The 12011-nt window shown below is 42.8% G+C and overlaps 1 protein-coding gene across 4 annotated transcripts in view; it reads left to right on the plus strand.

Annotated features, from left to right (window-relative positions):
* The window catches only part of KNL1 (kinetochore scaffold 1), an 86515-nt gene that overhangs the window by 15112 nt on the left and 59392 nt on the right, over window positions 1–12011 (plus strand). The window contains exons 7-10 of one of the 4 annotated variants that reach the window (XM_019519009.1): window positions 2038–2075; window positions 2365–2417; window positions 3521–7040; window positions 7326–9220. In XM_019519009.1, coding sequence (XP_019374554.1) covers window positions 2038–2075; window positions 2365–2417; window positions 3521–7040; window positions 7326–9220 — 5506 coding nt within the window. Of the gene's footprint in view, window positions 1–2037; window positions 2076–2364; window positions 2418–3520; window positions 9221–12011 lie in introns of all 4 variants that reach the window. The other 3 variants (XM_019519010.1, XM_019519007.1, XM_019519008.1) reach the window with 3 other exon arrangements.

Genomic DNA, 12011 nt, shown 5'->3' on the forward strand with positions numbered 1-12011 from the left:
GCGTTTCATGGAAAATCGGAGCTTCCCCTGCCCCCTTTGCTCACCAAGACGTGGGTCCAGCTGCAACTATCCCCCTCTGCTGCTTTGTAGCTCTGTGCCAATGCCCTGCCAATGCCATTGCCCTTTGCTCCTGACCCATAGCCCCCCACCCCCCAGCCCTGCTGATGCCCCTCACTCCCAACCCACAGCCCTCCATCCCTGCCAGTGCCCCTCACTCCTGACCCATTGCCCCTCACCCCAACTCCCCAGTGTGTGGGGCAGGGGGTGTGTGGGTATAGTTGATGCCATAGGCAATGCATTGAGGGGGGGTGGCGGGGCACATGCCCCGCCAGATTTCTGTGCCCATTATGTATTCCTTATAACGGATATTCTACTTGCTTTCCTAACTTAGCACAACCCAAAGAAGCATAAAGTGACTCTAGAATATGTGCGTATCATCTGCTGTTTCACTGATAGAATGTGTATATCTACCATAGTAGTGTCCAGAGACCTGGACAATCACCACTGGGACAAAATGGTTACTTGGACTATGTGTATGTAAAATATATATTTTAATATGTTATATGTTGAGGTAAACCCAAGGGCTTAAGTACTTAAAATGTAACTTTTTTTCTAATGAAGACAAGAATATTGAGTCTGAGCTCTAAGGCTCCCTTTATAGATGAGAGAGAATGTTAGTGATATTTTTATGAAGTGCTGTTTAAAAACATGTCGGGATCATTATTGACTCCAAGATGAACATGGGCCGACAATGCGAGGTCATGGTTGGCAGGGCTAACCGGACCTTGTCGTGCATCCACAGGTGCATCTCGAGTAGAGCCAAGGAGGTGATCCTCCCCCTCTACGCGACGCTGGTCAGGCCACAGCTGGAGTATTGTGTCCAGTTCTGTGCGCCCCATTTCAAGAGGGATGTGGACAACATGGAGAGGGTCCAGAGGAGGGCCACCCGCATGATCCGGGGACAACAGGGCAGACCCTACAGTGAGAGACTGCGGGACCTGAACCTATTCAGCCTCCACAAGAGAAGGCTGAGGGGGGACCTGGTGACCGTCTATAGACTCACTAGGGGGGACCAGAAGGGTTTGGGGGAGACGCTGTTTCCCCTAGCGCCCGCTGGCATAACAAGAAGCAATGGGCACAAGTTGATGGAGAGGAGGTATAGATTGGACATCCGCAAGAACTACTTCACAGTTAGGGCGGCTAGGAGCTGGAACCAACTTCCAAGGGAAGTGGTGCTGGCCCCTACCCTGGGGGTCTTTAAGAAGAGGCTGGATGCCTACCTGGCTGGACTCATTTGAGTCCCGTTTCTCTTTTTGGGGTTTTTTTTTGTTGTTCTCCCGCCCTGGCGGGGGGTCGGGCTAGAAGATCTACTAGGTCCCTTCCGACCCTTAATCTATGAATCAGGTAGTGTAGATAGAGTCAGATGCCTTTAAAATATCTTAACAAGTGAAAGAGGACATTATAATTAGTTGTGATCAACTAATACTTTTAAATGCATCAGGCCTGGTTCTTTTATCTAGCTAAGATCTGACCGTATCAAAAGAGAAGCCAAGGATAGTGAAAGGAAAAGGCATCAGGAGTTGGGCTGAGAGCAGCCCAAGGCTTCACTTCAGATGGAACAATGAGACATTTTATTTTACAGAATACTGAGTTTAAACTTCCTTAAAGATCATTGGAAACAGAAAGGATAACTAAAGGCAAGAGGCCTAGAATGAGAAGTTTATATTCATTTCTTTTCCCTCTCTTGAACTGGCAAACAAAAACCACTATGTAGAGTGCTATACAGGATAGCAGCTATCATCCTAACATGTAAAGATGCCAGAATTTAATGGTTTCAAAGCTTTCTTCAACCTAGCAGATACTCTTATGAAATCTGCTATCTTGCAGATCTGGGTCTGCTTACAGTCTTTGCTATCTGTTGCTTAGTACCTGAAGCCCGATTCGTCTCTAATGCTTGCTGTTTGCTAAGCTGCTGAAATGAAAACCATCTATTTGGAAATCTTTTAGTAAATTGTTCATGTAAAACTGTTTTTTTAGAAATGAAGGCTCTGAAACTGCTCAGTGTGAGATAACCGGTAAGTTTAATAGATTTCATTATCAGATTAAATTTGTTTTATTTAAAATTATTTACTGGGATTAAAATGTGTAACAATGTTGTATAAATGGACCTTGTCTCATAAAGCTGTTTTGCAAGCTATTAAACTTCAGATACCTCTGCACCTACTCCAAAAGATTATTGAAAACTTTTTGTGATATCTTTAGGTGTGTTTTTGTTCTGCCAAAATTTACTCAAAGTAATGAATATAGAGCAAGTTCACAGATCCTCAGTTCAGTTGATGCAACCTTTATCTTTTCTCTTCACAGGGATGGACACTTTGCTTCATGCCCCAATTCAGACTTCTGTGCAACAGACAGAGGTATATGAATAGTTACACTTTTTTAATACTGAAAATGTTAGTGTCCAAAACCCATTGCATTAACCTACTTAGGTTAATGTAACAGCACAGCCCAGTGATGCTGAAAATGTAACTCGGAATATAATTAACTAAACAAAACAGGATGTTAATTCAAAAATCTCTTGAAAGGAAAAACTTCAGACACCTTCAATACTCATCAGGCTCAGGGAAAATACTTGTACTGTGATATTACAGTAGCTTCCTAACTTCAATAGCTGAGCTTCAGTAGCTGAACCCCCTCTCTGCCCCTCCCCCCCCCAAACACACTGCTACAGCAAGGAAAGCAGTCACTAGGGCAAGGGGTCAAGTGGTCTCCTTGCCCTCTGCACTTCTCATTTCTTTCCCCTGCAGCATTCCTGGCCCCCTACCACCTGAAACCCCCAGCCCCGCCCTCCTCCCCCCCCTTTACTGTCTAACACTGCTCAGGCTGCCTGGCCATGCAACAGTGTTGATTCTGCCCATTGGCTGGGCAGGCGATGCAACAGTGTTGGTGCTGCTGATTGACTGGGCAGAAGAAGCAGTTTCCTTGTGCTCAGTGCACAGGAGAGCCCCAGCCAGAACCAATCTGTGCCTAAAAAATAAGTCAGGGAGGGAAGGGGGCAAGTGGAGGAGGAGGGGCAAAAGCTGCAGAGGGAAAGTAGGGAGCGGCAGGAGGCTGCTGTGGGCCTGACTCTGGCCCAAACCCAGGTTCAGGACCACAATAGCCTCCTGCTTCCTGCTGTGTTTTACATGCGAATATAAGACCAAAGGGCTTTTTTCCCATACTTACTAGGGTGGGTCGTCTTATATTTGGGTAAATGCAGTAAATTTTGAAGTAAAATTGCTGTGCGATTTTTCTGTTTCTTTCTAATGTATGCACTTTAATTATGGAGCTTTGCCTCTTCCTTTTGAAGGCATGTAAGCTTATTGCTGGTTCAAAAGGACAAATATATAAATGGTAGTCTGTCTTAAAAAATGCAATGCTGGCCTGAAGGCTGCATTAATTGACTGCAGTATTAAAATAAAATAAGCACTATGGCACTGTTTATAAATGTCAGTAACTGCAATTTCTTGTCTTTCTTCAGCAGTGTAATGCAGACCATACCAGTGAAGAAATGAATAGGCATGACAGAACACTTATCTTTTCAGATGAAAATGAAATGGATATGACAGCCAGTTGTACTGCAGTAATCATGCGCAGTAACCTCAAAAGGAATCAAGAAACTGACCAACCCAGAAAAATAGATTTCACATCGTTTATGGCTGAGTTAGCATCTAGAAGTGAAGAAATGGCCAAAGAATTTCGTTTTTTCTCTGATCCTACAAATGATGCATGTTCATCTCTTCAACAGAAGCCAGATGATACCACAGTGAAGAAAATAAATTTCAGTGAATTTTTGATGAGCGTGAAGTCAAGTGAAGAAGTTGCCAATACCACTTTTGCAATGCCTGACAAAAAGAACCTGTTTTTTGTCTCTCCACAAGTTTTGGAAGGCAATGTATTTTCTCCCATGGAGGATGCATATAACCATGCACAAGAGAAAACCTGTAATGTGACTAAAATTTTCAGAGGACAAGATGATGGAATGGATGTTACAAAGTGTCATTCATCTGACATGAAGACTTTCTTCCCTGCAACTTGCGAAGCCTCATCAAAGCAATTGAGGCATGAGGATATTACTGTGGCTTTTAGAAATGATGGTATGGACATGACTGCTAGTCACACTGTAAAATTGTCCTTCGCCAGAAATGATCCGTCCAACACTGAAAATCAAAATCAGAACATCAGCATGGACTTCTCATCTAATTTTGTATCTGGCAGTTCCAGATTAGAGGGACCACCTAATTATCAATTTGGTGTTCAAAAGGGCCCCCAAACATGTGTTGGGACGAAAACTGTAAATGCTAAAGATGAGGCAGATTTTACCAGAAGGCATACTATTTGCAGAGATGAGCATGAAGTAGTGCAGATCTCTAAACAAGGTGCCAGAGCAATGGTTATGATGCCTGGATCTGTTTCTTCTGGGGCTGTCTTCCTTGATAATAAAACTGTCTTTTCCACCTGCAGTGATATGGACGTTACTGGGAAATGCATAGACGTAATCTGTAAGGAAACCTGCAGGGAAACCTGTGGTTGTTATGCAGCCTCTCAAAAACCAGAAAATGCCACCCCTTTGCTAATGGAAAATACCATTTCAGGACATAATGATGACATGAACATTACAAAAAGGCACATAACTTCAGATAATCAAGTTTTGGGGCAGTGTAAAATCAGAGAACCTGTAGTATCTTCTGTCCTAGAGAACAGAAGTAAAATGGTGATTCAGAATCACAGGACTGTGGCTTTGAATGTTGGGGTAAATTCACATGCAAATTCTAGCTTTTGGCCTTCTAAGTGTGGATTTCAAGATAACCTGGCAAATTCTCATATTGTTTCAGGAGAAGAGATGGACCTGACTAAAAGTTACGTTGCCAATGGTATTGAAAAGACCATTGAAAATGAATTTCCTTCTGATATATCTACTTCTATAACAAACAAACCTCAAAGTTTTGGTAACATACCAACTGCTTGCAATTTAAATGAGCAGGAGGAAATGGAAATAACAAAAAGACATGCTGTAGTCACTGGCAATCAAACTACTAGAATAACTGCAGGACTAGAACAAATGCAACCTAAAATTACATGTGAAAGCTGGAAAAAAAACATAAGTGAAGCTGTAAGTCCTCTTGATTCTAATAAGGAAAATTTACTTTTGGTAAGGGGTAATAATACAAATGTTGAAATAATCCATACCCTAGGCACGAATGTTAGAGATCTCAAGGGACAAGTGGACTTTGAGAAAGCTGGAGAAAAAAATGCTTATGTGGGGGGTCTGCATTCCATTACAAAAAACATTATTTCACTCCAAGAACCAGATAAAGAAGTCCCCCAAAGACAAACCACTGCCACCAACAGACATGCACAAACAAATTTCCAAAAGCAAGCCTCTGAAATATCTCAGCCATTAAACGAAAGTATTTTTGACCGTTCACTTGCCTTTCCTAATGATGAAAGAGGTATTTTTTCAGATGATCAGGATATGGATATAACTAGAAATCATACTGTTGCTCTTGCTTTTGCTTCTACTTCTGGGCGACAAAAATGTGAAACTACACATTCCCAAAATAATGTAGTATCTAAAACACAGCAACTGCAAAATAATACCCTCCTGTTTTCTGGTGATTTCAGTACAGATATTACAAGAAGTCAAACTGCAGCAGTAGACTGTGGGAATTTCAAAATGAGCTCAAAACAGGAGCATCCAATGGCTGGCAGTGATCAGACTCCAGACCCTGTTGCTCCAAGTGTTTCTTTCATTTCCAGTAATGAGACTGTTCCCTGTGGAATTAAAGGATATATGCAGTGTGGGAAAACAGCAGGAATATACCTCAGCGACAAAGAATCTGAATTGCAAGGTCAAAGCCATACCATGGAGCCATTAAGTGAGGGAATGCCAGACATTGCAAATTCTGAGAATGTTTTGTCAACTAGTAAAGGGGTTTCTTCAGAAGAGGATGTCAGTAAAAGTCATATTGCTGCAAATAATGACATGTATTTGAGGTGTGCAGAAGAGTCATTGTTAACTAGAACATCTAGGCCATATTCAAAAAATCCACAGTTGTCTCCTTGTCCAGAAAAGTCAGTTGTGTTGTCCTCTAAAGAAAATATGGCTCTAACTGGAAGTTATTCATTAAATGTTCAGGCTAAAAGCCCAGACAAAGTTTTAAAAGAAGAAAAGGTAGTGGCTAAATATGTGAATCGAGTTGAAGATAACATTTTATTTCCTAAAGAAAAGGACGTTATTACTACAAATCGCCTGAGGCAACAAGGACACACCTCATGTCCCATGATATCTGACAAGAACACGCTAAATTTAACTGACTTAAAGCCCGTGTCTCTCTTGAATGAGAAGACTGTCCTATTTTCAGAAGATAACGATATGGAAATCACCAGAAATCACACAGTAGCAGCAGACAATAAAATGTATGCACAAAAGAAAAGTTCAAGCAGGGCACTACTGTGTTTTCCTGCAGACAAAACTTGTGTATTTACATGCAGTGATGACATGGAGATCACTACACTCAATACTGTGGTAACTGACAAACCTGTAGAAATGGCTGCATCTCAAGTTGTGCCAAAACCAGATAAAGGAGCTGGAAAAAAAAGCCAGATTGGGTCAACTGGAGAAAAGACTACTTGCTTTTCATATGGTGTTGAGAATGACATGGAGATCACGGAGAGCTGTACAGCAGCAATAGACCGTCAGATAAGCTCAAAAAGTCAGAGGGCGCCTTGTGAGCCAACTTTAAATTATGTGGACAAAACTCATGTTTCTACGTACAATGATGACATGGAGATCACTGCACTTAACACTGTGATAATTGACAAACCTGTAGAAAAGGCTGCATCTCAAGTTATGCCAAAAGTAGGTAAAGGAGCTGGAAGGAAAAGCCAGATGGGGTTAACTGGAGAAAAGACTAGGTTGTTTTCATTTGGCGTTGAGAATGACATGGAGATCACGGAGAGCTGTACAGCGGCAATAGACCGTCAGATAAGCTCAAAAGGTCAGAAGATGCCTTGTGAACCAACTTTAAATTATGTGGACAAAACTCATGTTTCTACGTGCAATGATGACATGGAGATCACTGCACTTAACACTGTGATAATTGACAAACCTATAGAAAAGGCTGCATCTCAAGTTATGCCAAAAGTAGGTAAAGGAGCTGGAAGGAAAAGCCAGATGGGGTTAACTGGAGAAAAGACTAGGTTGTTTTCATTTAGCGTTGAGAATGACATGGAGATCACAGAGAGCTGTACAGCAGCAATAGACCGTCAGATAAGCTCAAAAGATCAGGAGCCACCTTTACTTTACCTGGACAAGAATATTGAATTTGCATTTAATCAGGATGATATGCAAATAACTGAATCTTGTGCTGTTCCTAGAATTGTGCAAAGAGTAATGTCTAAGGACCAGCTAAAATTGGATGCACAGGTTGGACAGGAAGCCCTTTCAAATAACAAAACAGTAATTTTTCCTATGGGTGAGAATGTGGAGATCATTAAAATCCCTAAAGTAGCGGTGGATTATAATGAAATTGCCCTGCGGGGTGGACAATCCAACCAAACTGTTCCTATAGCTCCGGTTGATAAAACTATTGTGTTTACAGGTAATCAGGATACTATGGAGATTTCTGCATCTCACACTACTGCTGTTAATAATACCCTTAAAGGATATGAGAATCAAGAAGTATCAGATGAGGGCGGCCAGCAGCAGAGTTTACATAGAAAACCTTCCTCCACTTGTAGAGAGAAAATATATTCCAAGCACACAGGAGACTTCAGAAGTGATTGCCAGTTAGAATTGAAGGACAAATATGGAACAAATTTTCCTTTTTCATCAGAAACCAATACTATCAAAATCCACAATGGTGCAACAGAAGAGTTCATTCATCCTGAAGATGCATTAGATATCATTCAGAAGCCACAAAACTTTACTGACTTTCCCAAAGCTAATTCTACTTCTGTTAACAGTGAGGATCTAGGTAAATTAGTAAGACCCAAAGACACAAAGAGGGTGTCTTTCAAGCTTCTAGAAAATCAATTGGAAACTTCTGAGGTAAAAAGTGAAAATGAAGTCACAAAGAACAGTCCTGTGGTGTGCAGTGAAGAAAATGGAGATGCTGTATTGCATGTTCAAAGTCCTATCCAACAACCTCACTTACATAAGGACACTTCTGAGTGTTTGAGGAAGAATGCACATAGTGTGCCAAATATAGAAAATTTAGACTTGAAAAATGATTCTGGGAAGCTTACTTCATCCAGGCAAGAATGTAGACTCACAGATTTAGTTACTGATGGAGCAGACGCTGTTACAATTTCTTACAAAGAGATGGAGGAAAATGAAAAAATGCCTTTTGAAAAGAAAACACTTCCAAAAGATTTTCAAACAACTTCAGAACAGACTGAACAACTTTCCTTGGTCACTGTTGTTCCTACAGATCAGATAGATCCCAACTGTGTACCTGCATTATCTGGTATTGTAAATGTTTGTTCCAGATTAAAACATATTAGAAGAAAGTCTGAGTTTGCTACCATTTCTGAAATTGATCCTGTCTCTAACTTTGCTGAACAGTTGCCTAAATTGGCAACACAGCCAGGAGATTCTTTCAGAGTAGGAAAAGATACTGAAAACAAGTCCAATAATGCAGTCAGAATTCAGGAGCCAGCAAACGTGTATTTTGAAAGTGGAGGTGCTTCTGTGGATACTCTTTTAGACACAGTACATAAGGGTGCTTGTCAAGGGAGGAAGATACGTCTTGGTATCTTCCTACCTAAATTGCCCAACAACAGAAATTGCAACACTTCTAATGCAGAGGACCTAAACAAAGCAGAAGAAAAAGAAAAAACTGCAGTTCCAGAAGTAAATTTGGTCACTAGAGAAACCCCAGAAAATACATGTCTTAAGCATAACTTGAGCCCTTCTCAGTTTATAGCTGAGGAATTGCTTCCTGTGTTTCCAGAAGAAATGGACTCAAATGATTCTTTAAGTTGTGACCCCCCAGATGGGGCTCTTAGTGTAATGGATAAAAAAGAGATCTTTCCTAATAAAAGGAATTCACATGAAGAACAAGAAATTTGCAGCAACCAGAAAAGAGCTATAGAGCAAGAGGAAAAAGAACTCCAGAATGGGAAGAAGCTCAAGAGGGATGATGGATGGGATGACAGTGCTCCAAACCAACAACAGGTGGGCTTAATTACTTACATTTAGAACATAGTTAACTGTCACAGGGCTTTAAATTCACCCTGCCTGAATTTTAGGAGTGAATTAAAGCTGTTTAGTGGAAGGTTTTACTGTAAGAATTTCTTGCATGTGCCAGTCCATAACTTTGCCTTTCCCTAGGCAACTCTTGTCTTGTCCTAACAAAGGAATAGTAAGAAATTGTTTTGTGGAACTCCTGTGTGTGAGGAAACTGGACCCTATACAGGTTTCCCTCAATTTATGCAAGTTCTTTATATGTGAATTCACTCTTATGCGATGAGCATATTTAGACCCATAATTTGTTATATGCAAGGTAAATTCACTCTTGTGCAATCAGCATAGATGTCCCCCTGTCCAAGCAGGTAAGTCTGTGGGTTTAGGAGAAAGGGCCATTGCCCCACTCACCCCGGCCCCGGCTGCAGCAGCCCTGGGAATGGCCAATGCCAGCCGCCTGCAGCTGCCAGGCTGCACCATGCTCCACCTGGGCTCACCTCAGCTCTTGAGCTGTACTGTGCCATGATGTAGGCAGCTGGTGTTGGCTGCTCCCAGGGCTGTCGTGAGTGCAGACAACCAGAGCCCTGGGTGGTGCAAGGCACAGCACTCACCCTAGCCCTGGTTGCAGCAGCTCTGGGAGCAGCCGACACCAGCTGCCTGCACCAGGGCATGGCGCAGCCCAAGAGCAGAGGTGAGTGGGAACAGGCAGAGCACGGTACTGCCCAGCAACTGCAAACAGCTGGTGCCGGTTGCTCCCAGGGCCGCTGCAGCCAGGGCTGGAGTGACAGCCACTCTGCTCCCTCTGCTTTGCTACCTTGTGCAGCCCTGTGAGTGGCAGCTCTTCCCCTGCCCCTTCCCTAGTCCCAGCCTGCCTCCCTCACCACCATGGGAACCTATCCCTATTTATTACATTGTAAAGTGGGTTCACTTTATGCGAATTCAGTTTATGCGCCATTCTCCAGGAATGCATATACAGTATAAATCAAAGGAAACCTGTATAAGGGGAACTGATGTTTGCTCATTTTTTAACTCACTGACTCAATAGTTTAAAGTTCATTCTTCCTTTGATAAATGTTTATGGTCCATTGAACTGTTTGGCAGAATCATGCTGCTTTGTTTGGTATCCTGTACAGACCCATATTTAATAACACCTGGATATTAGTAAAGTGAAGAAGGGTCTTGTTAGTTACTAGATTCATGATGCGTTTAAAAGACTACTTCTCTGTTCTTCCTGGTGGGAGTGTAATAGAATTATTCTGGCTGTTATCTATTGTAAATCCCATCAGTATGGGAAATGTTATAGTTGCAAAACCTTATGTGGACATGCAAATGAATTTTAATTGGATTTATAGATGAATGTATTGAATTTCAGCTGATAGTTAGGGGTGGATCCAGAGAAGGATCAGTCAACTGTATTGCAAAAAAGGACTTTGAGTCCCTGAAGAAAGTAAGAATTCCATCCCCCCTCCCTTCCCCTCTGTGCTCAGATGTAAATCTCCTCCTTTCCCATTATCCCCCACCGCCCCAACTGCCACTGGTGCTGGGTCCCCAGTTTTCCAAGGTTAAAGGAAGCTCTTGTCTCACTCCAGCCAGGTTGCGCAAGGGCTGGGTTCAGCCTGGGGCAGTGGTTGCAGTGAGTGGGTTCCCCCTTCTTGCCTGGTCCATCCCATTTGCCCCTCTCCTCCCCCCACCCACATGTTCCATGCCAGCCTGGGAGCAGGCAAAGCAAGGGAGAACTCACCTGCCTCCTGCTGTTCCAAGCTGAGCCCAGCCCCAGTACAGCCCAGCTAAAGCAGCAGGTAGGGAATGGACGGAGAGTATGTTCCTCTGAACTGGGAGGTGAAGTTGGGCGGGTGGGAACTTCTTACCTGTTTTGGGGACTTAACAAAGTCCTTGACTATTGTTCCTGTGGTATGGTCTGCCTGCCCTGGCTGGGGCACGGAGGAGGCTGGGCATGGGTGCAGCCACTTACCATGTTCTGATTTTTCTTACAACTGCCAATATTTAACCACCCTGGTTGAATTTTTCTGTAATTGTATTCCTTGGGCTGATGTATAGAAAAAAATTTGGCTGAGAAACTTCAGTCACTTCTGAAAATGAGGCTAATTAAAAAGTACATTTTAACCCATAATAAGAGACTTTGGTAACCTGGTCTTTGAGAAACTAGAACTCCAATCCTTTGGTTGCAGTGGCTTGTAGTCTGGCAGAGAGTGACTTTTATGTAGTGCTCACTTTACCATGTCTGATTATCTGTCCAAATTGTTAAGAACCTATAAAGAAAATCTGTATCTACATGCTTAGTAGAAACTTGGTAGAGTTTAAACAGCAAGGCAGCAACCCTAGATTTCAGGAGGGCAAACTTCACTGAGCTAAGGAGAATAGTCAGGGATGCACTGAGGTCCCAGAGGGGAGGGGAGCCAGGTGTCCAAGGAGAGTGGTCGCTCCTCAAGGAGACAATCCTCCAAGTCCAAAGAGAGGTAATCCCAACGAGGATCAAAGGGAGCAGGAGGGCACACAAGCCCCCATGGCTCACCAAAAGCATCCGGGAATGTCTCCTAGCTAAAAGGGAGGTGTACACCCAGTGGAAAAGAGGGGACATCACCAGGGATGACTATACTGCAGTTGTTCAGGGATGTAGGGGGGCAGTCAGGAAGGCCAAGGCAGAGATGGAACTGAGACTAGCTTCCCGGGTTAAGGACAATAAGAAGTCCTTCTTTAAATACATAGGGGGTAAAAAGAAGGTTCCAGGTAATGTGGGGCCCGTGCAGGACACGTTAGGAAA

The sequence above is a fragment of the Gavialis gangeticus genome, unplaced genomic scaffold, assembly GCF_001723915.1.
Source record: "Gavialis gangeticus isolate Ggan-Ray unplaced genomic scaffold, GavGan_comp1, whole genome shotgun sequence".
In the NCBI taxonomy this organism is placed as follows: domain Eukaryota; kingdom Metazoa; phylum Chordata; order Crocodylia; family Gavialidae; genus Gavialis; species Gavialis gangeticus.